This window comes from Lampris incognitus, chromosome 15 (genome assembly GCF_029633865.1).
Source record: "Lampris incognitus isolate fLamInc1 chromosome 15, fLamInc1.hap2, whole genome shotgun sequence".
Taxonomy (NCBI): Eukaryota; Metazoa; Chordata; class Actinopteri; order Lampriformes; family Lampridae; genus Lampris; species Lampris incognitus.
The window spans coordinates 17,843,215-17,868,409 of NC_079225.1; the positions used below are offsets into that span (position 1 = coordinate 17,843,215).

Consider the following 25,195-nt stretch of genomic DNA (forward strand, 5'->3'; position numbering starts at 1 on the left):
AAAAATCCTTTGAGGGGGTGAGTGAGCGGTCTTTGTCCTCTCTCTCTCTCTCTCCCTCGTTTCCTCTCTGCCTCCAGCCTGTGCATTCGCTAGCAGCCCCTAAAGACAAGCTGTGTGTTCCTCTGAACAATACGCCTCCAGTCATGCCTCCATCCTCTCCCCCATCTATTAATCTCCCTCTGCAGACAGGAAGAGGGGTAACGCCAGAGTGTACAGACTGATCAGCTCATTAGAAAACTGGCACTACATATAGTACCATACCAAAAGGCCCTGTCAGGCAGCAGACAAGACTTGAGGCTGCAGATCCACTTGGCACTATGCGTCCAACCATAACGTGGAGGAATATAATCAGTTTTGCCCTGGAAGGAAAGTTTAGCACGCACCTTTCATAGTGTGCTATTTTATTTTTTTCATGAGTTCTTTATTAAAAATTGATAAAGTCATAGGTACATTAGAAACCAGGTATATGAATATCATAAACATACATTAGCATTCGACAGCACGTTCATCCACTCAAAAAGCAGTCATAATAAACTAAATCTACCCCTGCAATTCTGTAAAGCAAGTCAGTCTGAAAGCTATTGGATCAACCCTCCCCTCATTTCGATTGCAAGAACATGAGAACTGCAGCACGCATGCAAACTGCACGAAGCAGGAAAGGGCAAATGGCAGAGGCTGTTTTTAGTGCATATCAAAGCCGCAAGCCGTTGAGCAGCAGATTAGTGGCAAGTTTTGATACACAGACACATTGAGCATTACTCAGAATAGTTGGTATTTTGTTCTTGGGATAAACTGGGTGCAAAACAATTCCACTAGAAGAACAAGTTGGTGTGTAGGATTTTATTTTCCCTATAAATCGGTGTAGTGCAACATCTATGAAAAGGAACCTCCCCCACCCAAAGCAGTACATCCTTGGCCTGGATCCTTCAAGTCAACTACTGAACTGACACAAAAACACACTGCTTCCCTTTAGACCGTCAGCATACGTCACACTTGATCCTACAGGACCTGAGTGTTTAAGGTTTGGCCCAACAAAAAACATCTGCAAAGAGGAGACCCTGACTCACTTCAAGAGGGAAGATTCAGAACCTTTCTCTCTGGAGGCCACAGCTGCCATGGACAAATCCACAACACCATGTGGATAAGACCACTTTTGACAAGAGTCTTGTATCAGCACCACAGGGTGGAGGAGCAGGGTGGAGACAGAATTTGTCCAGTGCTCCTCTTGGCACACCACAGATTACAATTATGACCGATTGTTGTCAGAATACTTCAGTTTGATACCCAGAAGACTATTTTCTTGTCACAGTGGCAGCAAATTAGGCCATCAAATGGGGATAGACTTTCATATGAGAAGCCAAGAAAGAGGTAAAGTCATTGGCTATAACCTGGAAGAGAACTGATTACACAATGAATGTATGTGCCTTAATTATGAATGGCACTCATTAGTTTAGCCTCAGAAAAAAAAGAAGACCACCCTGCACAGCCACCTTTCCTGTCTGGCTGTTCTAGGCCCTGTCAGCCAAGAACCCTCTGCTGTACAGATTACACCTACAGGAATACCGAGATTAAGCTCTGTGCAAATTATGGGCAAGGACAATGTATTTACATAGGTAGACTTATTCCCATTTTTATATGTTACAGTGATACAGTCACTCACACACACACACACACACACACACACACACACACACACACACACACACACACACACACACACACACACACAATAAAATTTAACACACACCTGCACATACCCCACATGCTCCAAAAAGGGGGGAAAAAAAGCCAACCTAATTCATATTCTTTATAGGAAAGAGTGTTACTGAGGTCACTGAGAGGTGATCAAGGTGAAGAGTGAGGGGTGAGGGGGTGAGAGGTCAGGGTTGAGAGGTCTCAAGGGGTACTTACATTGCAGTTTGAGGACTGGTTTAGATTGGGTGAGGATCCGTCAGTCCACTCTGCAGTGTCAGTACTGCTGGACTGTCTGCTGCGCTCATACTCCTTCAGCTACATGGAGAACAAGAGTTTAGAGAGACAGGGGAACGGGGCAGGGCTGCCCACACTCACCCAGCAATCTAGAGCTCTCAGCACACACACACACGCATTCACAAACAAAACAGACAAACGACGACGATGTGGATGTGGGACAATAAGTGCAATTGCACATGTGTAGACATACATACAGGCAAATATGCACACACGCACACACACCAATACCAGAAACAACATTTCACAATGTTGTAGGAAATTGAAACTGAACATCTTGTCAGTGATCCACATCACACACTAAACAAAGACATCACAGACGCAACAGTAAAAAAAAAAAGAAAAAAAGAAAAAGAAAAGAAAAACCAAAACCAAAACCAAACAACTGTCCACTGAGGCTGATCATTGATCCTTGAGTCAGAGAGAAATAACAAGTGAGTGATGGCGTGACCAGGTCATCACCCCATGGAAGACCAAAGATTTGGAGAGGAATCAGAGGACATTCAATGTCTGCCTTGTGGAGAGAGACCTCATGCTACAATGCTGCCGGAAAGTCATGGTACCATTTGGCATGGCTATATACAGGAGGTGATAAACACAAAGGAGGGAAGGAAGGAAGGAAGGAAAGGTTTTGAAGGTAAACTCAAGAAAGAAAGAAAGAAAGTAAGGAAGAAAGAATGAAAAAAGAAAGAAAGAAAGAAAGAAAAAGACTAGCCAAGGAGGGGGTGTGAGCAAAGAGAAAATGACAAATAACAGAAAGAATAAGATACAATCAAAGGGAAGCCAAGTCAACAATATCCACCTGAGAAAGGAAATCGACAACGCACCAGAACACCAGCACCAACAGATGGGGCTATTGAGTTACCATGTCCATTACTGCCTGGAGCGTTGACAGCGCAACACACCCACACACACTCCAAGAACCCCAGACCCCCCCCCAAATCCCAACACTGTTGAATCCCTGAAACACCAACGGTCTGGAGTCTGTGTGTGTGTATGTAAAGAAGGCAATGCAGAGTTACGATGCGGGGCCAACATTGGGTTAGTAGGAGTGAGTCATGTTAGCAGGCCACAGCTACGGCAGGAGCATGGAGCAATGGGGATGGCAGGCTGAAAACAATACTAACCCAGGATACAGTAGAGGGGACATTTGGGGATGGGTGGGGTGAAGGGAGGCTAAGAGAGCGGGGGGTAGTGTAGAAAGTGGGGATGTCAAAGATGAAAAGGCAAGTTGGAGGAGGTTCCTACCCGAGCCAGCGCCTCCTCTACAGTGATCATCTTCTCCTTGACCATCATCATAAGCTGGATGCGCTCTTCATCGCTCATGGTGATCTCACTGGCCACATACCCGATGTCCTCTCCTGAAGGGCGCAATGGGGTGAGAAGCAAAAGCAGAGGGTCATATCTAGGGCACCACTGATACGACACAGTGTAATCCAAAAAAAATAGCACAATAAAGTTGTTAAAAAATATAAATCAAATGTCAAAAATTCATAATAAAAAAAAATTACTTGTGTCAAGTAACTCGGATGAGCTACCTTTGGATGTCTGTCGCATCACAGGCTTGTGCTGAGACTTGCGGAAGTTCTGCCAAAAGGATTTGTTTTTCTTCTTATTGTCCCATTTGCCTGATGGGCGCCGGAGGTTCAAGATAAGCGAGGGGGAAAGAGAGAAAGAGAAAGCAGAGGAATAACACAACTGATTCAATAAACGACAACAGACTGCGACTCCCTTTCTCTTCATTACTGAGCGGTGTCTGACTAAATGAAAAAAGCACAAGGTGTGCACTACGTGTGCATGGCTGTCTGATTATAATGGCACAGAAAATAGGACACTCTATTCAGCCAGAACCACCAACGCAATTCACATTATACAGTAAGTGTGCGTGAGTGTGCATGTATGCGCACAGTGTGTGTATGTATACAGGAAACGCAAACAAAGCATGACCCCTCCACAACCCTTGCTCTCTGTTATTTTCTGTCTCTTCCTGTGTACAGATGTGTCTTCTCTCCATGTCTGTCCCTGTCCAAACAAACCAGCCTAGGTATTTAGACACTTTATCTGCCTGGGAGGTTCACACTCACTCATACGCAGACACTGGGAGGCAACACTGAGCGCAGAGAATAGAGATCTCACCAGTGCTTTTCCATAAGACAGTTGGTCTTTATGAAAAGGTTTCATCCACAGATCCATAGAAACATATAAAACAATATAATAATGTGCGATTTATAGTTTAAAATACAGGATGTGTGAGATAATGGCCATTGTTTTTTACTGTATTGTAATCAATCGTCAACTGAAATCGCCACTGTCCAACGCCTGTAAATACTGCAACGCCTCGGTGGTAGTCATGGTGCGTCTGTAATGGCGCCCGTAACCAGACATGTTGGCAATAATCAAAAATCAAGTTTAGACTATTACTCTTCACTGGAGAATGCTAGTGTGCTTCCAGGACAGAGCAATGAACTTTGCAAAGGAAATGACATGCACGATCACGCGCAAATAACGAGTGGTCATTTTGACCGCTCATGGTTTTTTTTTTAGGTAGACCTTATAACTTTTTTTTGTGCAATTGATCTAAAACTAAATTTAATGCAAATATATGCAATCTTAGGAGCATTCCGGGGGTGGCAGGTCTGTATCTTTTTTTTCCACAAAGTTATTAAACTTTGAAAACGCAAAACTTGAAATGACAGCCTTGGTCGCTCTAATGTTAAGAGATACTCTCCAGCATGTAGCTGGTCTATGTCTCTGCAGTGTTCCTCACATCTGCAGCCATGACAGACTGCCTTTCAGGCTTTTGATCTCATTACCAGTCAGAAAACTTTAAATATGCTAGTAATGCTAGAATCACACTGTTTTCCAAATCTTAGTTTTCCGCTCATCATGTATACTTTAGCACAACATCCGACATCCTGACATGTTGAACTTCACTGCCTTACACACACTGTCCACATGAAGATCTAGAAATGTCTTTAATGAATAGATGCCTGAAATCCCTCAATACCGCCACCATACACAAATATTAATATATACAATGTCTAAAGAACAATGGAAAACCTACACATTCTACCTGGTGCTTTCCCTTGTTCTCTTAATTCTCTCTCTCTCTCTCTCTCTCTCTCTCTCTCTCTCTCTCTCTCTCTCTCTCTCTCTCTCTCTCTCGCTCTCTCCATTTTTGTGTTCTCATTCACATCCTCTACTTTTCTCTCCACCCTCTTTGTGTCTCATGTCTGAAATGAATTTGCTAAATCGAGCAGAACACAAACGTATGCACACACACACGGGACAGACTGAGTTTACCCTCCTTCCCCTCAAAATGGCACATTTGGTGTTGAAAAATACAAAAAGGCTGAGCAAAAATAATTTTTGACTTACCTCCAGATCCATCCTCGGAGCTCGACTTGTGCAGGGGCATTCTGGAGAAAGAGGAATGCCAGAGAAAGTCAGCATTAGAAAAACACAAACGTCCCCTTCCGTCTCACATCGCACATCATTATCATTTCTCTTGTTTCTGCTGCATGCAGCACTTCCAAACGGCCCTCCTCTGGTTTAAGCTAGAACATATGTATTGGGCTTGGGCCTACGGTCTGTATATGCGAGTGACCCTGTGCCAAATACTGCAGTTCTGCCTGTTCACCACTGGGGGTCAATGGTGGTGCTTTGATGGCAGCGAGCCGGGATCTGGAGGCCGGGAGAGAGGGAGCTAGGGAGGGAGAGTGGAGGCGTGAGGATGAGAAGCAAGCGGGGAGAGAATGTCAAACCCTCCACCCCACCCCCCCACCCCCCAAACACAAGAGCAGATGATTTTCATAATGAAAAAAGGAAACGTTTGAGTTGCAGCTGAGGAGGGATGTGGCTCGAATGAGGGGATAGGTTGACCATGTAAAAAGTTGAGGAGAATAGTATGAAGAGGGAAAGTACGGCACAGTAACCACAGCAGAAGAGTGAGAGAACGAGGGAGAGAGAGGAAGAAGGACAAGAAAAAATAAAATAAAATAAAAAACCCACGCTGGGCAGACTCAGCCTGTTTGTCTTTCCACTTCCCTCCACAGGATAGACAATCAAGAGAGAAAGCAGAAAGAAGGGAGGGAGAGACAAGGAGTGGGTGAGATGGAAAATAACTGGGTTGAAAAATATTCACGACACGTCTGCGAGCCGATCACTCGCTGCCCTAAGGAAACAGCGTTAGAAGGGAAGAACGAGCAGAGCAAGCCTCCTTTTGACACACGAGGAGGAGCGCTCCCAACTTCAAACCAAAACGTCCAGAATGTGCCGCCTCGCCCCGTTCTCTGTAACAAAACAGCCCCAGCCTGACGTTGTCCCATGGCTGACTCTCCCCTTTCTTGACAAAGACGAGAAACCACATCACTGCCCCTCTATTTCTGACTCCTTCAATACAAGGAGGCTGGGGGGGGGGTATTAAGTTTAAGTAGTTCACGTTCAAACTAGCCCCTGGAAATTTCACAGAGAAAGAGAGGAGACTTGTTTGACGCCAAGCCAAGTGAGCTTAGCACAAGATTGAGAGAGGAAGTGGTCTTTTAGGACGTATTATGTCTCAGGATAACAACTTACAGGTCTGTTAGTGCAGTCTGCATGAGTGTGTGTGTGTGTGTAGATATGCATATGTGTGGAGCCTGCAGAGTGTCAGCTGTGCCCCTCCTCCTCCTCACTGCCAGCACTGATAAAGGGCATAAATCACAGAGGGCAACGTAGTGATGTGAAATATGAAACTGTCCAGTTAAGACCCTTAGAGGCTCTATTAAGTCTGTCTTTACCATTCACCCACACCTCCGCAGGGAAAACCCTCCCACCAAAGGCATCGCATCACACACACAGACCCACACACACACGTCACTGCTTTGAATTGAGCACATGGGCAAAAGCCCACTGAAACACGCACCAGAGCAGAGACACGGTGCCGCGGTAGCGGTTGTTGGTGAAGGTATGCTGAAGTGTGTGACGGGAACAAAACAAGTTGAACAGGTCACGGCCCTACTCGGTGAGTAAGCGCGTGAGTTGTGTAGAATACAGTGTGTTTGTTGAGACATGACAGCCCTCTCTTGGCGCTATGGGAAATCTTCATACCGCTTTAAGCCTCACTACCATGGAAACATAATGAGATGCTAATTGAATGGAGGCCTGTATGGTTTACCCCTTCCCTCAACAAGCCCCCCCCCCACCCAGGCTAAGGCAAGGCTACTGCTAATAGGAGCCTCTCAATAGAGGCTCTCTCTGTGGAAGTGTTGCCCCCTGCACCACGCTCTATAAATTAACCTCCCGCGCAGCAATGTGCATGTGCACGCACACACACGCACCCCCTCCAGTACTTCCCTAAAGACAGCCTAAATATCCCAGGGTCGGCCACTGTGTGGCTAGGCAACTTCACTGGTTTAAACTTAAATCTTTGGCATGCCACTGTTTTTCTGTTTTGAGAAATTAACCCGAGAAGTTGACTTCCTGTTTCAAACCTAAAGCAATACAAAGTATCTTAATCTAAAGATATGGGTAAGTGGAAGTGGCTGAAACTCTTCGGGGCTCTGCAATTTGAAGCCAATTTCTCTTACTTCAGGCGTACACTGGAAGAAAAGCAGAGCCAGTAACATCTATGCTAAGTGCCAATTTAACTTTTACAGGACATAAAATGAAAACAGCATGTTTGCTGTTTTCCCCCTGGCTGGGGAATTCTTCGGTAGTTGCTCTAATAATCATCCGGGAGTGGTGTGTATGTTTTGATGATGCTCAAGCTCTTTCATAGAACTTGCAGGCATGTTTGAGACATACTGCTGAGCTTTTTTTGTTTGTTTGTTTGTTTGTTGTTGTTTTTTTTGCAGAACCGATGAAGTCAATATCAGCTAATGGCCCAAACATACACACATCCACACAAACACACATGCACAGGTGACGTTACTCACATACAAACAAACAAAGAAAAAAAACCCAACAACCAACAGCACAAGCAGCCTGTCAACATTTTGCTTCACGTGTCGAGAGGGACAGATGGCTCAGAGGGAAAGAATGACGTGACCCAATAACTATTAATTACATAAGCAGCTATCATGTGAAATGGTTTGGCCTGTCTTACGGATATGGCTTTGAAAAAATGTCAACAGCTGTCCAACTACTAGCGGCTTCTATGCTGCCGGACAGTGGCACCGTCTGGAAAAAATGACAAACTGATGCACAGAGACTCACACATATGGATGTGTGTCTGTGTGGATGTGCGTCTTGCCATTTTTCATTGCACTTTGAATAAATCAGGGTGACAAAGCACAAGCCTCTGTGTGTGTGTGTGTGCGTGTGCGTGTGTGTGTGTGTAGCTAGAACGGCCACCTGGATGGATTGAGGTGGTCTCCTGTATTCCTGCAGGGACAATAAAAGGCAGTGACCCTGCGTGACCAGGCTTCATCCAAAGGAAGTGCAGAGGGATGAGCCCCTTTGGGGTCACCGCTACTCATAGGTCACAGGGATATCCTTAATGACAAGGGGGCACTGAGGACACAGGTGATATTACTCGCACACAATACTGTACTCTATCATAAACAGCAAAACAAAACTGTTCCATGAGGGCTGCGACATTCAACTATAAATGGTAAATACTATGCTGCCAGCACATTTCACTTTCCAACATGGCACTGTTGTCCCAAACAGATATTTCTCATGGCATGGTGTACATTTACACCTGATTAGTGGTTAGGAAAGTACTCGTGAGATTTGTTTTTTTTTGGCTACTAGAAGTGCAGCGTACTCTTAATTCTATCCCTCACTTACCCACTGCATTATACAACAATGAAGAAACTTAATCTGTGTCTACATATGTGTGTATGTGTGTGTGTATGTGCATGTAGTCTGTCATGAATCACCGTTTACTCAAATTAGCATATTGCCCCCTCTCTCCAACAATTAGCACCAATGAATCTCCTTCCAAAAAATGGAAATTGCCAGCTTTACTCCTCTTCTGTGAGTCCAGTCTTCTGAGCATGCTCTGTCATCACCTCCTTGCATAGCCCCCTGCACACCATGCATTATGGGAGCACAGATGTGGCACAGCCACAAAGGAAGTCTGGATAATCTCCAACGGCAGCTACTGTCTAGCAAAACCAGGCGATGATGGGAGCCAATGTGTCTGTGTTGTCCTGACAGAGTGCTGAGGAATATGTCTGGAGAATTGAGGTGGGACGCCGGCGGTAAGCGAGAAAGTTTTTTGTCAGTTGGACCGTTTGCACCTGATCATTGTATCTGAAACCCTTTCTTTTCGGGTAGAGATAGTATCACATTAGAGATGTCTAATGCCATACTGTCTGGTTCTCTGGCATACTGCTGGGTATAGTGGGAGGAGGAGGCCGAATATGGAGCCACCAGGGAAGAGGAAAAGAAGAAGGCCAAAGAGGAGGTTTATGTGAGGGAGGACATGCAGGTGGCTGGTGTGACAGAGGAAGATGCAGAGGACAGGAAAAAATGGAAACGAATGATCCGCTGTGGCGACCCCTAATGGGAGCAGCCGAAAGTAGTAGTAATAGTAGTAGTAGTATGACATTAGTTATATGTTACAGAGAACAGAGGCGGAAGGAATGGAAGGCCAGACATTACAGTGCAAGATGTAAAACAAAACAAAAAACCCCCCCGTTATGTTCAGTTGCAACACTGCGGGCATCAGAGAGCGTGCATGGAACGTAGAGAGAGGTAGGTGAATTAAGAGGTAGATGAATGCACTGTGTTTTTCTCACAGTGCGGTGCTCCTCACATCCCAGTTGCGATATCGAGTTTAAGGTTCAGAGAGAAAACGAGACACAAAGAGGGGGAAAATGGGGTAGAGAGGACTAGAGACACAAAGTGGCACAGGGTTTGAACCAATTGGAATTTAGTGCACTTTCAACAGAGACTACCTCAAAGAGGCCTCCAACTAAACAGGGGTAAGGGGTCCTAGGGATATGAGGATGTGTATTAGTGTACATGTCGAAAAGTATTTGTTTGAGAGTGCATGTTAAAAATTTGGGTTTGTGAGGAACCAGGTCTGAATGTTTAAGAGAGGGGGTCTGAGAGCTCGCATGTGAGGCCATGCACGAGCGATAGAGGAAAAAAAACATTGACAGGAAAAAGATAGAATTGTATATTTGACCCCCCCCCCCCCGTCTCTCTAAGAATCAGGCAGAGAGACGTCATTCTGCATGTGGCACCTGGTTCCCATCACCCTCAGCTTTTATCCATGCACATACACAGCCATGGGAGACAGATCATGTCTGTGGTATGCACTTTCCCTGCTGCACGTGGTGCTCACATGACCGTGACAACTCCACCGGGACACACATGCACACCAGGGGTTATGGTTAGAAACACAGAAAGCCTAAAAACACCAGTTCTTACTAGGGATGGGTACCGAAATCCAGTATTAAATGGGCACCGGTGAAGTACTGATAAGTTCCGACGTTAACGGTTCTGGTATTGGAGAAATTGAGAAAATACATTTCCTATCTATTTAGGCTTCATAAACGTTATCTTGCGCCTTGCATTTCACCGACTCTGTTTCTAATTTGCAATACAATCAAGACGTTTGTCAATGATGCATTTTCGCTATTCCCAATCCAGAAGAGAGATCTCTCTCTCAGAGCCTGTCATATGTGGGAGCCGAGGGGCGGGGCCAGCTCCCTCTGCTGCACACACCAACAGGATGGCACAACACAGAACAGCTACCTTGTCAGGCCAGGACTGTCTACACCCATCTACAGGCCAGTGGCCACTCTTTCAAGGCTGAGGATGTGCACATCCTTGATAGGGAGGAACGCTGGTTTAAACGGGAAGTCAAAGAGAACATCTATGTTAAGAGGGAACGACCATCCCTGAACTGGGGGGGGGAGCACATCTGTTGTCATCTTGCATCTGTGATTGCAACTATTCCCAAATCCTCTGTGAATAGTACACATGGCCATTGTAACTCTAGTTAATGGTCACGTTAATTTGCATATGAAACTGATCGCTGGTTCGGTCATTATGCAACTGTGCCGTTTATAAGGGTGGGGATACCTGCAGTCAATTGAGACTAAAGAAGTCCCTTAGATGAGTGATGAAATGTTTCTCCCAATAAACGTTGATGAACCGATGAACTGACTCAGCTTTCTGTAATGCCAACAAAACTATTTCCCAAGAGTATCCATACACTCGCCGTGTGACAAACGTCACTCTACTGGACCACATGAAATATGAAATGCTGTTTTGATGGTGGCTTTTAAACCTGTAATACAGGTCTGTGACAAGGGAGAAATGATGCATACACACAATACAGAGGAACACGTTGAAGCACACACACACACACACACACACACACACACACACACACACACACACACACACACACACATACAAAAATACGTTCGCACTTAGCTGACAGGAACCAGTGAAAAGGAACCCCACCCGTGCCCTGTCCCATCCTGCTCTTTCGTTCATGCCTTTTAGTTGTAATCATCTGGCCTTTACCCTCTCTTTCTCACCCCTCCTCTCATTCTCCCCCTGTCCCCTGGTGGACACAAAGGCAGGAAGGAAGTGTGGACAGCCGGAGAACAGAGAATGGCTGCTGAACTGAGAAGGTCAGCCGGAGGAAGCACTCAATGGGTTTCCTTTAAACCTCAGCAGGGACGTGACTACAGCAGTTACAGCTTGGGAGAATTTGTATGGGACAGTGTGTCTATGTAATGTTAACTAGATGGGAAGGGTTTAAAATAAGACTGCTATATAGATCGTTTCACATCAATTGGTTGATTTAATAAAGTAGGATAATGTCATCACCAGCCATTAAAGCAAAGGTCTGAAGTTGGTAAATTACATCAAATAGTATGAGAAATGTACTGTGCTTGTACGCCAGCTACAGTGTCAGTTTCAGTATTGTATGGTAGATATTTATATTAAATCTTTATTACCAGGAATGTATGAGTGACTGGACAATGTGTCCCAGGATAGGGCCAAAAGTATGTATTATAGCTGTGTTACGATGCCTATAAGCTGCTGGCTAACTTTAGCAATACAAATTACACTTCAATGTTATATCTTTTTGATATATTCAATTAGAAAGGAAATCATCAGAGCTGTGGTCTGTTCTCAACTAAATCATGTAAATCTTATATAATTATGCTAAAATGTTTAATTTCTGTACTTATTGGATTACAAATATCAAAATTTTGCAGCAATATTGCAACACCGTTTACACACCCCTCTCCAATGCGTGCGCGTGGTTACGCATTCATTTGTGTGTGTGCGCTAGCCCTCATATCCTTGATGACCTGAAGCTAAGCCTTTGGCTCAATGTCCTAACTGCCAGCTCATATATTGCCACACTCCTCTATGAAGTCAGAAGTTTTTATCCGGGGCACTGATCTCTGCCTCCCATGGGCAAATTCAGTGACCCTTTGTACAGGCAGTCATAAGATACCTATCAATCACATGAACTGCATCTGCAGATGCTTATCTTACCTTTCCCCCTTCTCACCATCCTCAGCCATGGTTGTGCTGAAAGGCTAAGTGTGATTCATGACCCCTGCATGTGTGTACGGGTATTACGATGCAATCCAGACATGTACTGTGTTGCATATTGCTTTGACACGCAGCAGACGCACATTTCTATCCAAGATGGTTAATGTTTCACAGTTTGGTCGTGAATTAGAATGACAAATTGATAAAGTGCCTTACTTTCTGTCCGTCTCTGGAGTGGACACCTCACTGCTGAAGCCTAATGACTCCTGTGGGTGGAAAGAGGACGGCTGTCAGACGGATATCAAGTCAAAATTTGTGCAATACTGAAACCGTGAAGTTGGGAGGCAATATTTTTGCATGATTTAAAGAAGCTGGGAGCTTACCTGAATCTCAGAGCGGAGCTGTAAAGAGGTGGTGCTGGGGTCCAGTTTTTCCTGCGAATGAGAGAGAGGGAGAAAGAAGATCATAGGTGAGTATCAGAGAGCCATTTAAGAACACAATGTAAAGAATTGTGAATACATCTATGAGGATATTAAAAAAAGGGTTAAAATGAGCATCTGAGAGAGAAAATGGGCCAGTTGACTACAGACACAATAAATGACATGTTAATGTGGATGTGGGGGCAAACGGTCATGTAGACAGACACACCAGCATATAAACAAAAACAAACATAAGCACGTCCATCGCCAACACACCCAGCGGCACCCTGCTGGAGAAAGTGAACACATTAAACCCTGCTGGCAATTCCCAAACCAGCAAGACTCGTTTCAACAGTCGCTCATATCACAAGGTGGTGTCATAGCCTACTACTGGTTGTCTGACTTTCCAAGGGCAACAATGCACGAGAACAACACCTGAACTGACGCTACAAATTGGATAGTGAAATATCACAGATGGTATCGTGCCACTCCCTCGTATGACACTTGCGTTACAGGAATAACGCCTGCTGATTTCGGGCCTTATAAAACCGTAAGCTTACTAGCCAGGTGTGACAAACTGACACACAAGGGCAAAATGCAGATTATGAAAAAAAAAAAAACCTTTCAAAATTGGGTAGATTTGTGGCTTTGAATGAAAGGAGTGACTAGAATACTAATTTGACCACACTGGACAAAAGCAGTGGAAAACCTCCATATTTGGTCCCAAAACATGGTGAAGCTCTTAAGAGTCAGCAACAAAGCATCCTGCCTGTTTTCACTGTTAGTAAGAGAGACGGGGAGCTAGCACTTGCATATGCCTTAAACAGGTTTCCTCAAGGCCTATTCAGGAGAAGCCATGCCTCTCTGAGACACAAGGCTGCAGAATCACATCAAATCTAGCACCTTGGCTTGAAGCCTGTGCTTTACTAGAAAGGATGTGATATAAGGAAGGACATTTGTATTGGCTGTGTTCTTGTGTGCCCCCCCCCTTTCTCCCCAATTGCACCCTGGCCAATTACCCCACTCTTTCAAGCCATCCCGGTCACTGCCCCCCCCCCCCCCCCTGCTGATCCAGAGAGGGCTACAGACTACCACATGCCTCCTCTGATACATGTGGAGTTGCCAGCCGCTTCTTTTCAACTGACAGTGAGGAGTTTCGCCAGGGGGATGTAGCACGTGGGAAGATCACACTATTCCCCCCAGTTCCCCTCCCCCCTGAACAGGCGCCCCGGCCAACCAGAGGAGGCGCTAGTGCAGCGACCAGGACACATACCCACATCCGGCATCCCACCCGCAGACACGGCCAACTGTCTGTAGGGACGCCCGACCGAGGCGGAGGTAACACGGGGATTCGAACCAGCGATCCCCATGTTGGTAGGCAATGGAATAGACTGCCATGCCACCCAGATGCCCCTCGTGTGTTTCTTGTACCCATTTTCTTTTTCTTTTTTGTAAATTGACAAGCTAAAGAAGAGGATATCCCTACTTGCCACAACAAGCTTTGGTTATAGTGCATTTGTATGTGTGTGGGTAGGTTGGATGGGCAGGGGGGGCGCAAGCATACACTCACATCTTCCACCATCTTATACAGATGCACTAGTTGATGGTGTAAGGAGGAAAACTGGAGGTAGTACTGGAGGGTGTCTACTGGAGGCCAGCTTCAGTAGTTTAATATGAGGTTTGATGCAGCGTTTTCGGTTTCATTTGTGTGAATTTCAGTGGGTTTTTTGTTTTTAGTATTGAGATGTTCTGTTTTGGTAGGGAACAAAAGGGAAGTGCGACTTATTCAGGGTTTAAGTGAATGAGTTCACTTAAACCTTGAATAAGTTGCACTTCCCTGTATGAGTGCTGTAGAGACGGAAATGTGAGGTTGTCTGGGATTTTGTCCTTTTTATAAGACATACAGTTCTCACTGAAACAGCCCCATATTTGCACCATGCTCAGCAACTTTAAGGGGAGATGTTATGAACAAGTAAATTACTGCCAGTAAAACTGAACAAAACTTAATGTATCTGTTACCCCAAAAATACGAGGGGAATGTATACTGCATGTATGGTATGGTTAAGAGCAGCCAAAAAAGGGCATCTGGGTAGCGTGGCGGTCTATTCCGTTGCCTACCAACACGGGGACCACCAGTTCGAATCCCCGTGTTACTGCCGACTGTTACTGGCGTCTCTACAAACACAATTGGCCGTGTCTGTGGGTGGGAAGCCGGATGTGGGTGTGTGTCCTGGTAGCTGCACTAGCGTCTCCTCTGGTTGGTTGGGGGTGCCTGTTCAGGGGGGAGGGGGAACTGGGGGGAATATTGTGATCCTCCCACGCACTACGTCCCCCTGGCAAAACTCCTCACTGTCAGGTGAAAAGAAGCGGCTGGCGACTCCACATGTATCAGAGGAGGCATGTCGTAGTCTGCAGCCCTCCCCGGATCAGCAGAGGGGGTGGAGCAGCGACTGGGACGGCTCGGAAGAGTGGGCTAATTGGCCGGATACAACTGAGGAGAAAAAGGGGGGAAAAATACCCCCCATCAAAAAAACGAGTAGCCAAAAAAGGCAGCCTCTAAACTACAGGGGCTTGGGGATGAGCTAACATGGGTGAGGAGGGGTCATGATGGTCTCACCAAAAGTGAAACCTTGGTGTGTACCGTCAAAGTCAATGGAAAAAGTTACATAAAGACTGATTACCCACAAATACCTGACACGACAAAACCAAATGGTTTTCACGTGTTTTTGAAACTGTTTTGAGGAAGCGCAAACAACACTGATGAAATCGACACAGTAGCGAACGATGAGAAAAAGCCCCAAAACAAAAAAAGTTCCCAATTCTACTTTCTGTCTGACTGCCTAGATAGTAACTAGCACTGCGGACCCTGATATTCCTTCTCCTTCACTCATAAAATCCCCCTCGCATCGGTGTGTTGCAATAACAGTGAGTGATTTGAAAATACAAGCGGCGAGAAGCGTTGAGAGATTAATACCATAAACAAACGCCGCATTCACAGATAAGCCCGAACATATCCCTTCCTTTCCCTACGGGCTCGTACAAAACTTCACTCTTGATTCAAACCTTCCGAGTGCCCCATTGATTGCTTATTACTCTCGCATATGAGAAACTGTATGTTTCTCGACTCTAAAAGGTACATGTTTACTGGCCGTCAAGGCCCTCTGCTGTGACGCAGAGCGCTGCTTTACGGCAGGTGTAAATCTACAGCAAATCTAAAACAAATCGACAGCAGCAGGGGTGTCCATGTTCTTGTAAGGACACGGCAAAGCTTCTACTCCACTTCGTCCCACGTCTCAGCACAGGAAGGTTTGGTAGGTGGCGAGGCATTATGATTGGTTGGCCTACTTGGCTGCCCTTCACTCACAGATCTGAGCATTTGGACAGATGAGGAGACGTTAGCCGGGGACAAGCAGCATGGACTCACTTCTACTCCAAAGCGATTCATTGCTGCTTATTGCAACAGGCAACAGGAAAAGAGTGAAGAGACCTGGGCCTTCCTGTGGGGAGCGGGAAAAGGTTAATGGTTTATTTACGTGAAATTTGGATCATCTATATAACCACACCCAGGTATTAGGGGGAAGGCGAGTCATGTCAGGAAACTGCCTCTAGATCAGTTGCCGGACAGTCATACTTCTAATCAGAGCACCTCTTTGCTTAGGCTAACCTTTGTTCTTTCACTGGGTTTTGGGTTAGGGGGTGTAGTCCTCTTCCACCCATGTCTGCCAAGCAGTGAGCGAGTGAATAATAGTTCAGGGGGATTAGTCAGAAGTGACATAACCCCTTTAACTGCTGTTTAAGAGCTTGTCGCCTGAAGGTGACTAGCAGGATTAAATTGCTAAGGCCAAAGGTAGAAAAATCATCTCAACCCTACATTTCTCAAAACAGTAGTCAACTGCTAGCCAGACAGACCCAGCTGGTTGCTTGTATCCAAAATGTTGTTGCCTTTCAGTCCACCTAACCTGCTAGCAAGAGAGTCAACTCTGCCACATCACTCAAGAAAGCAGAGGCAGGGGGTCCGGGAGTTTTGCTGGATGTAAATCAAGACTTGTCGGAAGAGCTGCAGAACAATTTGTCCGTTTCAGGGAATTGGGAGATTCCTTTAACTCAGGGAACAGGTTGCCACCATCAAGGGTCATAAAAACCAGATTTACAGGAAGACCTAAAGAACATTACATCGCAAGGCAGGACAGGAGCAGAATCTGTGCCGAGTCCGCGTGCATTTTTCAGACAGAGGTAGAGCTTAAGAAAGACTGTGTAACGATACGCCGACATCCATCCCTTCAGCAAGCACAGCTTACACATTCAGCTCTGCTTAAACAACTGAAACGAAGAGAACAGCACGGGCGCACATTAAACACCACGAACACACAAAGACACCGAGGCGCCAGGCACAAAGGTGTATGCCCACACACACACACACAAGGTAGCATTTGATGTCTTTTGTTATCAGACTATCTTTGATGGCTGCCGCAGTCTGCTGCGACGGAAAGTGATATGTCGGTCTTGGCAGTATCTTGGTATCTGCATGGGCACTGGGCCCGCCGACTATGGAGACCAGCTTAAAACAGTGCTGCACCGCCATCTCACTGCCTGACCCACGCACACTTGGACACACTAAAACACACACACAGGAAGTTAAACATTCTCATAAAAACAGACACACACACACACATACACACACACACACACCTCCACTTCCACAGATAGAGCTCCTAAGAGACGGACACAAATCAGCTCTCTGTTCCACCTACTCCTGCTCATCTGTGCTTGCCATACCAGACATGGAGCGATGGAGAAAGAGGAGGGGGGAGAGAGAAAAGGAGGGTAGCGTTGCAAAAACAAACAAACCCACATCTCTTTTCCTTTTCGCTACTGATCTGTGAGATGAATTTGCCTCAGTGCAGGATATGGAGGGGAAAACTCATGTAAAAGCTTCCTTAACCCCCCCCCCCAACTTTTTTTTTTTGGACTTGAGCATAAACAGAGAACCAACGGTACAGAAAAAGGGGGAGTAGTTTGGAAGTTGAACAGAGGCTGAGAGCAAACACAGCCGAAATGGTTTTCCGAATGAGAATATTAATCTGATGAAATTGTGTGTGTGTGTGTGTGTGGGTGTGTGTGGCTCTTACTTATTCACACTCCCAGAGGGGGAATGTTATCCTTTACATGAACTTCTGAAAACTACAATCATCAGCCAAGATACTGCCCTACTTACCTCAATTTGTGCATGTGTGAATGCACGTGCATGCCCCCCTCACCCAAAAAAAAGGTGTTCACAGGCCCGTTTGTTCCCATACCCAGTTAAAGTGTGTGTTGGTGCATGCCATGTTGAGCTGTGCACACGCACGGCTACCTAATTGCCAGTGCGTGACTGTATTGAATAAAAGAGGAGGAGGACAAACTGGGAGAGAGCGAGAGACACAGGAAGAGAGAGAGAGAGAGAGAGAGAGAGAGAGAGAGAGAGAGAGAGAGAGAGAGAGAGAGAGAGAGAGAGAGAGAGAGAGAGAGAGCCCTAATGAGGATCACGATATCCGCGGACAGAGAGAGGGGACTGCACATCTGAAAAGACTCAACCGCACCCACAGGCATCAAAAGCTTCTATGAACTGAATATAAAGGCAAGCACCACCAGGGCTTTTCTGCCATAACTGCAGCCACATTCTACCTTGTGACTGTAGGACCTGAAAACCTGTTAATGAAAGGGAGAGGGGGGAAATACCACGGTGAGGGGTGTTAAATGGAGATACCGCAGTGAAGTTACTGCCAACTCTGGAGGCCAATGTGGGCGGATATGTGTCAAAAGCAGGGAGACCGGGTGGCTCAGTGCTGGATATGCCAACTGGCATGGCCAGCTGAGTGTGGGTGGGCATGATTTGAGGTAGGTGGGTAGGCCCATGCCCATGTGCTGTGGTGGTATGGCGTCACGGAGACTAACCAGACAGCTTGGCGCAGCACCAATCAGGGGTGGTGAGCCGGGGAACAGGACCTGTGTTGAGAGGGCTTGCAGAACTGGCTCATCTTGATGGACTTGGGTGAAGATGGATGTACACACAGTTATGCTTACGTGCACACACACGCACAAGATGGTACAGAAGAACCAGCAGTCACATGTTGTCATTAACTGACTCTCACACAAAGCAGGGTAGAGAGAGAGAGAGGAAGAGAAAGAAAGAAAGAGAGGTAGCGGGGGGGGGGGGGGGGCTTCAAACACAGTCTGCCGTGCCACCCCTGAGCTGCTATGTGCCTGAGACTCCATTTACGGCAATAACCCAGAGCTCACTAACATACAGTAACACCTCTTTCCACTTCCTTCAGACAGGCTGCACTGTACTTCCCTGGCCCCGTAAAGCAGGCCAAGTGTGGTACTTTTCTGAGGCACTCCTGACCTAACAATACCTGGTGGATTGTCATTGTTTTGGTATTTCAAGACAAATACCAGAGTTATTACACATTCCGATGACGGGGGTCGCAATTTTCATGCTGACCAAGGTGTATGATGAAAATCCAAACAAACCAATGGCTCCACTTAAAGGTTAGACTAACAGCAGAGTAACAGCAACACCCATAGAAAGCAATCGCACCGAAATGAAAGCCACTGTTTGTGCACACTGCCCTTTTTGGACTGCCGTGTTCAAAGACGTGAAAGCGGACGGGGTTAGGCTAATAAGCAAAAGATGACACAGCATAGCTTGTCTTTCTTCACATTGTGGGTCCAAAGCCCAGTGAACTGACCCACCTTGTTGAATTTACTTCACCTAGGAATTAGCCCAGAACAACACTGCTCCTTCCCTCACCTCGTGGTCAAACAAAGTACGGGAGCATGCCCCAACCTGTGTCCTGATCCCCACCTGACAATCCTCTCAGCTAGAAGTCCTAAGTGAGGATCCCGAGGCCAGCAGATCAGCAAAATACCAGCTGGTGAGTGTTTCGTGTCAAAGCTGTTTTCCTTTATAGAAGACACAGCTTCCAGCAACTGACAGTTAATCTTCTCAAGGGTTTCTTATTCAAGCAACATTACTTCAAACCTTGGGGATAAAAAAATGTGGTAAAAAGGTCCCTTTTCTGCTTTGCATATGACGTCACAAAATGAATCACACTCATTTAATCAGAACTATGTTTTTATCTGTGGCGCTCTTCTATTGCTGAGGTTTGAGAGCAAGGCAAATTTCTAACATGATATCTGCCTCCAGGGTTACTTCATGCACCCCACCAACCAGTGTCAACACGCCGATGGGATTGATCACCGATGTGGGTTCTATCCCAATGTTTCACTATCATTTCATCAGACAAGGACGCCACGGACGTACTGTACAATTTGCTACTTTGGCTGACTGGCACCGATTGAAGAGCTGATCCTCTGATCTGATCTGTAAGAGAAAAGACAGCAAGAAGAAATAGAAAGCCTAGAGGCAAAGTTATTGATTTTTTTTTTGTAGATCAGAGAACCTTTTGGAGATTAAACAACAAGAACTTTTTAATGGCAAAAGATATGTCTTCTGTGTGGAGTTTGTGTGTTCTCTCCATGTCTGCGTGGGTTTCCTCCGGGTGCTCCGGTTTCCTCCCACAGTCCAAAGACATGTAGGTCAGGTGATTTGGCTGTACTAAATTGTCCCTAGGTGTGAATGTGTCGGCCCTGTGATGGCCTGGCAGCCTGTCCAGGGAGTCTCCCAACCTGCCTGCCCAATGACTGCTGGGATAGGCTCCAGCATCCCCGCGACCCTGAGAGCAGGATAAAATGTTTGGATAATGGATAAATATGTCCTGTTTCTAAATTTAGGTGAAATCTCCCATCCTAATTTGACTGAACCCAAACCTGCCTTAAAAAGACCCCACCCCCTTTCTCCCCAGTTGTATCCAGCCAATTACCCCACTCTTCCGAGCCATCCCGGTCGCTGGTCCACCCCCTCTGCCGATCTGGGGAGGGCTGCAGACTACCACATGCCTCCTCTGATACATGTGGAGACGCCAGCCGCTTCTTTTCACCTGACAGTGAGGAGTTTCGCGAGGGTGATGTAGTGCGTGGGAGGATCACGCTATTCCCACAACTTCCCCATACAGGCGCCCTGACTGACCAGAGGAGGCGCTAGTGCAGCGACCAGGACACATACCCACATCCAGCTTCCCACCTGCAGACACGGCCAATTGTGTCTGTAGGAATGCCCGACCAAGCCAGAGGTAACATGGGGATTCGAACCAGTGATCCCCGTGGTGGCAGGCAACGGAATAGATCGCTATGCTACCTGGATGCCCCTGCCTTAAAAAGACTTGGAGAGGAACTTTTGAGTAGGAGTGAAATGGAAAGATGACAGGAAATAAAAATATCTTAATTTCCATTACTTCTTAACACTTTGTGGCTTAAGCTTCAGATACGCATTTGTTAAAACATACTTCTTTTTTTTTTAGGGCAGGCTTAGATCTCAGTTAGCAGCACACTGGTTTTGGTTTACCAATAGTACAGACTGATGTATAAAATAATTCTTCAGCCAGTTGCGTTTAAATTGAAGGACTCTAAATCGCCCATTAGTGGGCAGAAGTGGGTATTCTCCGTTTAAGACATGCGAGGAGTCAGAGGAGATAAGGTTAGCATGTGTGAGCATGCTCTTGTTGTGAGATGCTTGAGAGGAGTGTGCCACAGGTTGACCAATAATCTTCACACAGATTTGGATTTGATTATATAGTCTAGTTTTTGTATAGTTTAAAGTTTCACAGACAGGCTGTTGAGCCAGGCTGGACTGCAGTAGAGCATGACACCCTGAATGAGTGATTTAAAAAACAGAAAAATAATCTAGCTACTGGCTCCAAAAGATTTCAGTCTACAAATAAAGTAAATGTGCTGCTGTAACTTCTTACAAATAAATGCTATAAGAGAAGTCCATCTGTCATAACACCCGGGTATTTGTATGAAAAGACTTGTCTAATTTCCACGTTGGGGATCGTAACCGAAGGCAGCTGACAATCTGGAGGAAGGCCAAAAATAACTTCCTCTTTCTTATTAGTGTTGCTAAATAAGAGCCTTTTTATCGCACCATTCAATTAGCCAGTCAACATTACAGTGGTACAGCCTGAGGTCATCGCTGTCAGTCAGCAGAGAGAGTAAGGTGGAAACAGAGTGTTTTAAAAGAAACTGGTTGGGTACACAGGTGGTGCAATCTGCAGTGTACAACGTGAACAACACAGGTGAGCTAACGCAGCCTTGAGGTGCTCCAACATTAGTCTGATCGGAGAGGAAAGTATCGTCTTGATGCATGCTCAATAATCCAGGTAAGAAAATCAAAGAAGGTTGAATCAGTTCATCTGGATACGACGTTTATCGACAGATACGTTTCATCACTCAACTAAGTCAACTCTTCGGTCTAAACTCACTGCACCCCACCCTTGCAAAACGACCGAAACCAACAATCAGTTTCACATGCAAATATGGGTGTGATCATTAACTAGAGTCTCAATGGCCAGGTGTACCATTCACAGAGGATTTGAGAATGTTTGCAATCACAGCATTGTAAAATGGTGACAGATGTACTCTTAGCCCCCCCCTCCCCCCCAGTTTGGGGATGGTCATTCCTTCTTATCATAGATGGCCTCTTTGACTCCTCGTTCAAACCAGCGTTCCTCCCTATCAAGGATGAGCACAGCCTCATCCTTGAAAGAGTGGCTACTGGCCTGTAGATGGGTGTAGACTGCGGAGGCCTGGCATGATGTGGAGGAACACTGGTTTGAGTGGGGAGTCAAAGAGGCCATCTATGGTAAGAGGGAACGACCATCATTGTTAAATGACTAAAAAAGACTGCACAAATGTTATGCATTCAAATACATAAATTGAAACAAAATTTATTACACCATCAATTACATGAAAAAACTACATGCCTGTTAAAATATAATTACATAAAATAAAAAAAAAATTGAAAGCAAGTAGCAATGACTATGTATTTGCAAGCTACCTATCTCTACAGTTTAATGACAGTTCATTCCTGGATGTATGGCTTTTAAATACGCAAAACAATTGCTTCGAAAATAGTTGTAGTTGCTAATTGTCAGTCAGTCGGAATTAAAATCTTATATTTGCAAATGTGTTTGGTCTTCGTGAACTGTCACTATGAGCAACAGATGTTTGCTAAAACTGCTAAATCTTTTTTAAATTTGAAACATTACTTTTGAATCACTTCCAGCAAGAAGGCTTAGGCTAACTGCCAATGAGGTAGCAGGCCACACTTTCAGTGAGAACCGGCCATCTCTGGTTCCCGACAGAACTGGGAGACCATGCGTGATAGAGCTAATCCATAGGGCTCATTCCCAAAGGGGATGTTTGTTTTAACCCTTTGTGTCCCTGCTACCCATAAAACTAACATGAAGACAGGGAGGACTAACACAGTGGAGGCCAGGCAGGAAATAAGCATGCTGATAGGCATCTCAGAGAGAGCCTCCATCACCAACTCTTAATGAGGCAACATTAGACAGCCCTACTTCTCAGTCCTACACAGATGATCATCACTTAGTCAATGGGGTAGGCCGCTAAAGTTGATAGCCATGTTGTGCCTATGGAAACAAACACAAGCACTAGGCCAGGGGTGGCTAACCATGTGCCATGGAGAGCCATGTCCATGCAGGTTTTCATTCCAGCCGGACTCCACACCAGGTGATATCACTGATACATTCTTCCTCTTTGGTTGATGGTTACTAATCAGTGAAATCACCTGGTGTGGAATCCGGCTGGAATGAAAACCTGCATGGACATGGCTCTCCATGGCACATGGTTAGCCACCGCTGCATTAGGCTAAATTTGGTACTGCAAACTTTTTGGCCAAAACGCCAATGCTGCTGCAAAATCTCAAGCATTAACTGAGGCACAAAAGACTAAGTAATCAAAACTGCGCTCCCCTTCTGAGGATCTTACTGTTAGATCAACAGAGTAGGTGTTAGAGAACAGAAAATTAAATATGATGGCTTCTTTCCTTTTTTGTGTTGTCAAGCTGTATAAGGCGAAACTATAGCCACGGAGTGTCATCTAGGAATTTTCCATGAGCAAGTCTCCAAATGTGTGGTCACTCCACCTGTGGGCCTATCTGAGGTCAGCCTGTCAGACTAGTCCTCAAATGTTAACCTTAGGCCTCTCTCAATGTGGAGTCCAGTTTGCCACTTTCTGCTCTTGCTTGACCCCCACATCTCCTCTTTAAGCTGGAGTGTGATGACCAGGAAAGTTCAAGCTAATTTAACCTTTGACAACTAAGGCCAAATGCCTCCTTGGCCAGAGCAGGTCTGGTGTGACTGGGGGACCAGAGGCTGGTCCCAAAAGTGAACAAGAGAAGAGATGGATTAGAGAGGATTAGAGTGAACAGTCCAAAATAGAAAAGTGAGCCATTTAAATGAGAATGAGAGAAGGGGAGACAGACAATGACCGGAGAAGGAGTGGATCATGATGACTCCTGATAGCACCACTGCCCTCCTGTACCATGTAGATGTGACAGCTCCTTCCCAAAAGATCATGTCCCTAAGGGGCATTGTTAAATGCCACTTCATCAGTCTAACCCTTTGGCATTGTGACCTTTCCTAACCATCTGGTACTGGTCCACAGGGACATGGCTGGAAAGACTGGTTGTTGGCCATTGGCTTCTGAGCACACTTCACAAGACAATAGCCATTCTCATTTCTCTCTGTCTGTCTCACAGTCTGTATCTCTTTCGCATTTATTTCTCCACATCTCTCGCTTTCTTGTCTCCTCTTGTGTCTCTTTTTCTCAAAGTCCCTTTCACTTTCTTGTTCCAGTTTTCCACCAGAATTTGAGACAGTTTATGACGATGTCCAGTCTAGAAACATGACACTAGCCCATTTGGAAAATGGAGCAATGAACACTGGCTGTTCATCAATACCCTTTAGCAATAAGATATTGTAACAATACTGGCTAAGAGGAGGAATTTGGTTTTGACCTAGTTTTATCACCTTCTAAAAGTTGTTGGTTAGCCCCAAAAAGGCTATTATATTAGAATATTTCTTTGTGTGTAGTTTTATAAATTGACTATATTGACAAGCATTGTACAGTCAAATCTATCTCAGAGTGATTATCCTTCAGTCTTCCTGTCTGTGTTGGGAATAATCTGCTGTCAGCAGACAAATGGATATCCCTCATTTTCTCTTTTTTCCCTCCTCCACTCTCTTCCTTGTCTCTCACTGCCAAACTTTTGCAGGGTGGTGTTGGGCAACAGCTGCAGACTCTCACATTCCCCTTCTCATTCTCCCCCTCTCCTTCCTCCCTTTGTCTTCCCCTCCTCCGGTCCTTATCCTTGTCCTGCTCCAGCGCTGGTTGCAACACTTAAGGCCACAGCCTGCTCCCAT

The 25,195-nt window shown here is 45.6% G+C and overlaps 1 protein-coding gene across 6 annotated transcripts in view; it reads right to left on the reverse strand.

The window, feature by feature from the left end:
- Positions 1-25,195, reverse strand: part of sash1a (SAM and SH3 domain containing 1a) — a 223,602-nt gene that overhangs the window by 28,910 nt on the left and 169,497 nt on the right. For 3 of the 6 annotated variants that reach the window (XM_056294008.1, XM_056294012.1, XM_056294013.1), the window contains exons 3-8: positions 12,834-12,884; positions 12,667-12,716; positions 5,368-5,408; positions 3,501-3,617; positions 3,238-3,350; positions 1,912-2,010 (exon numbers count right to left, since the gene is read on the reverse strand). In XM_056294008.1, coding sequence (XP_056149983.1) covers positions 1,912-2,010; positions 3,238-3,350; positions 3,501-3,617; positions 5,368-5,408; positions 12,667-12,716; positions 12,834-12,884 — 471 coding nt within the window. The remainder of the gene's footprint in view (positions 1-1,911; positions 2,011-3,237; positions 3,351-3,500; positions 3,618-5,367; positions 5,409-12,666; positions 12,717-12,833; positions 12,885-25,195) is intronic. The other 3 variants (XM_056294009.1, XM_056294011.1, XM_056294010.1) reach the window with 3 other exon arrangements.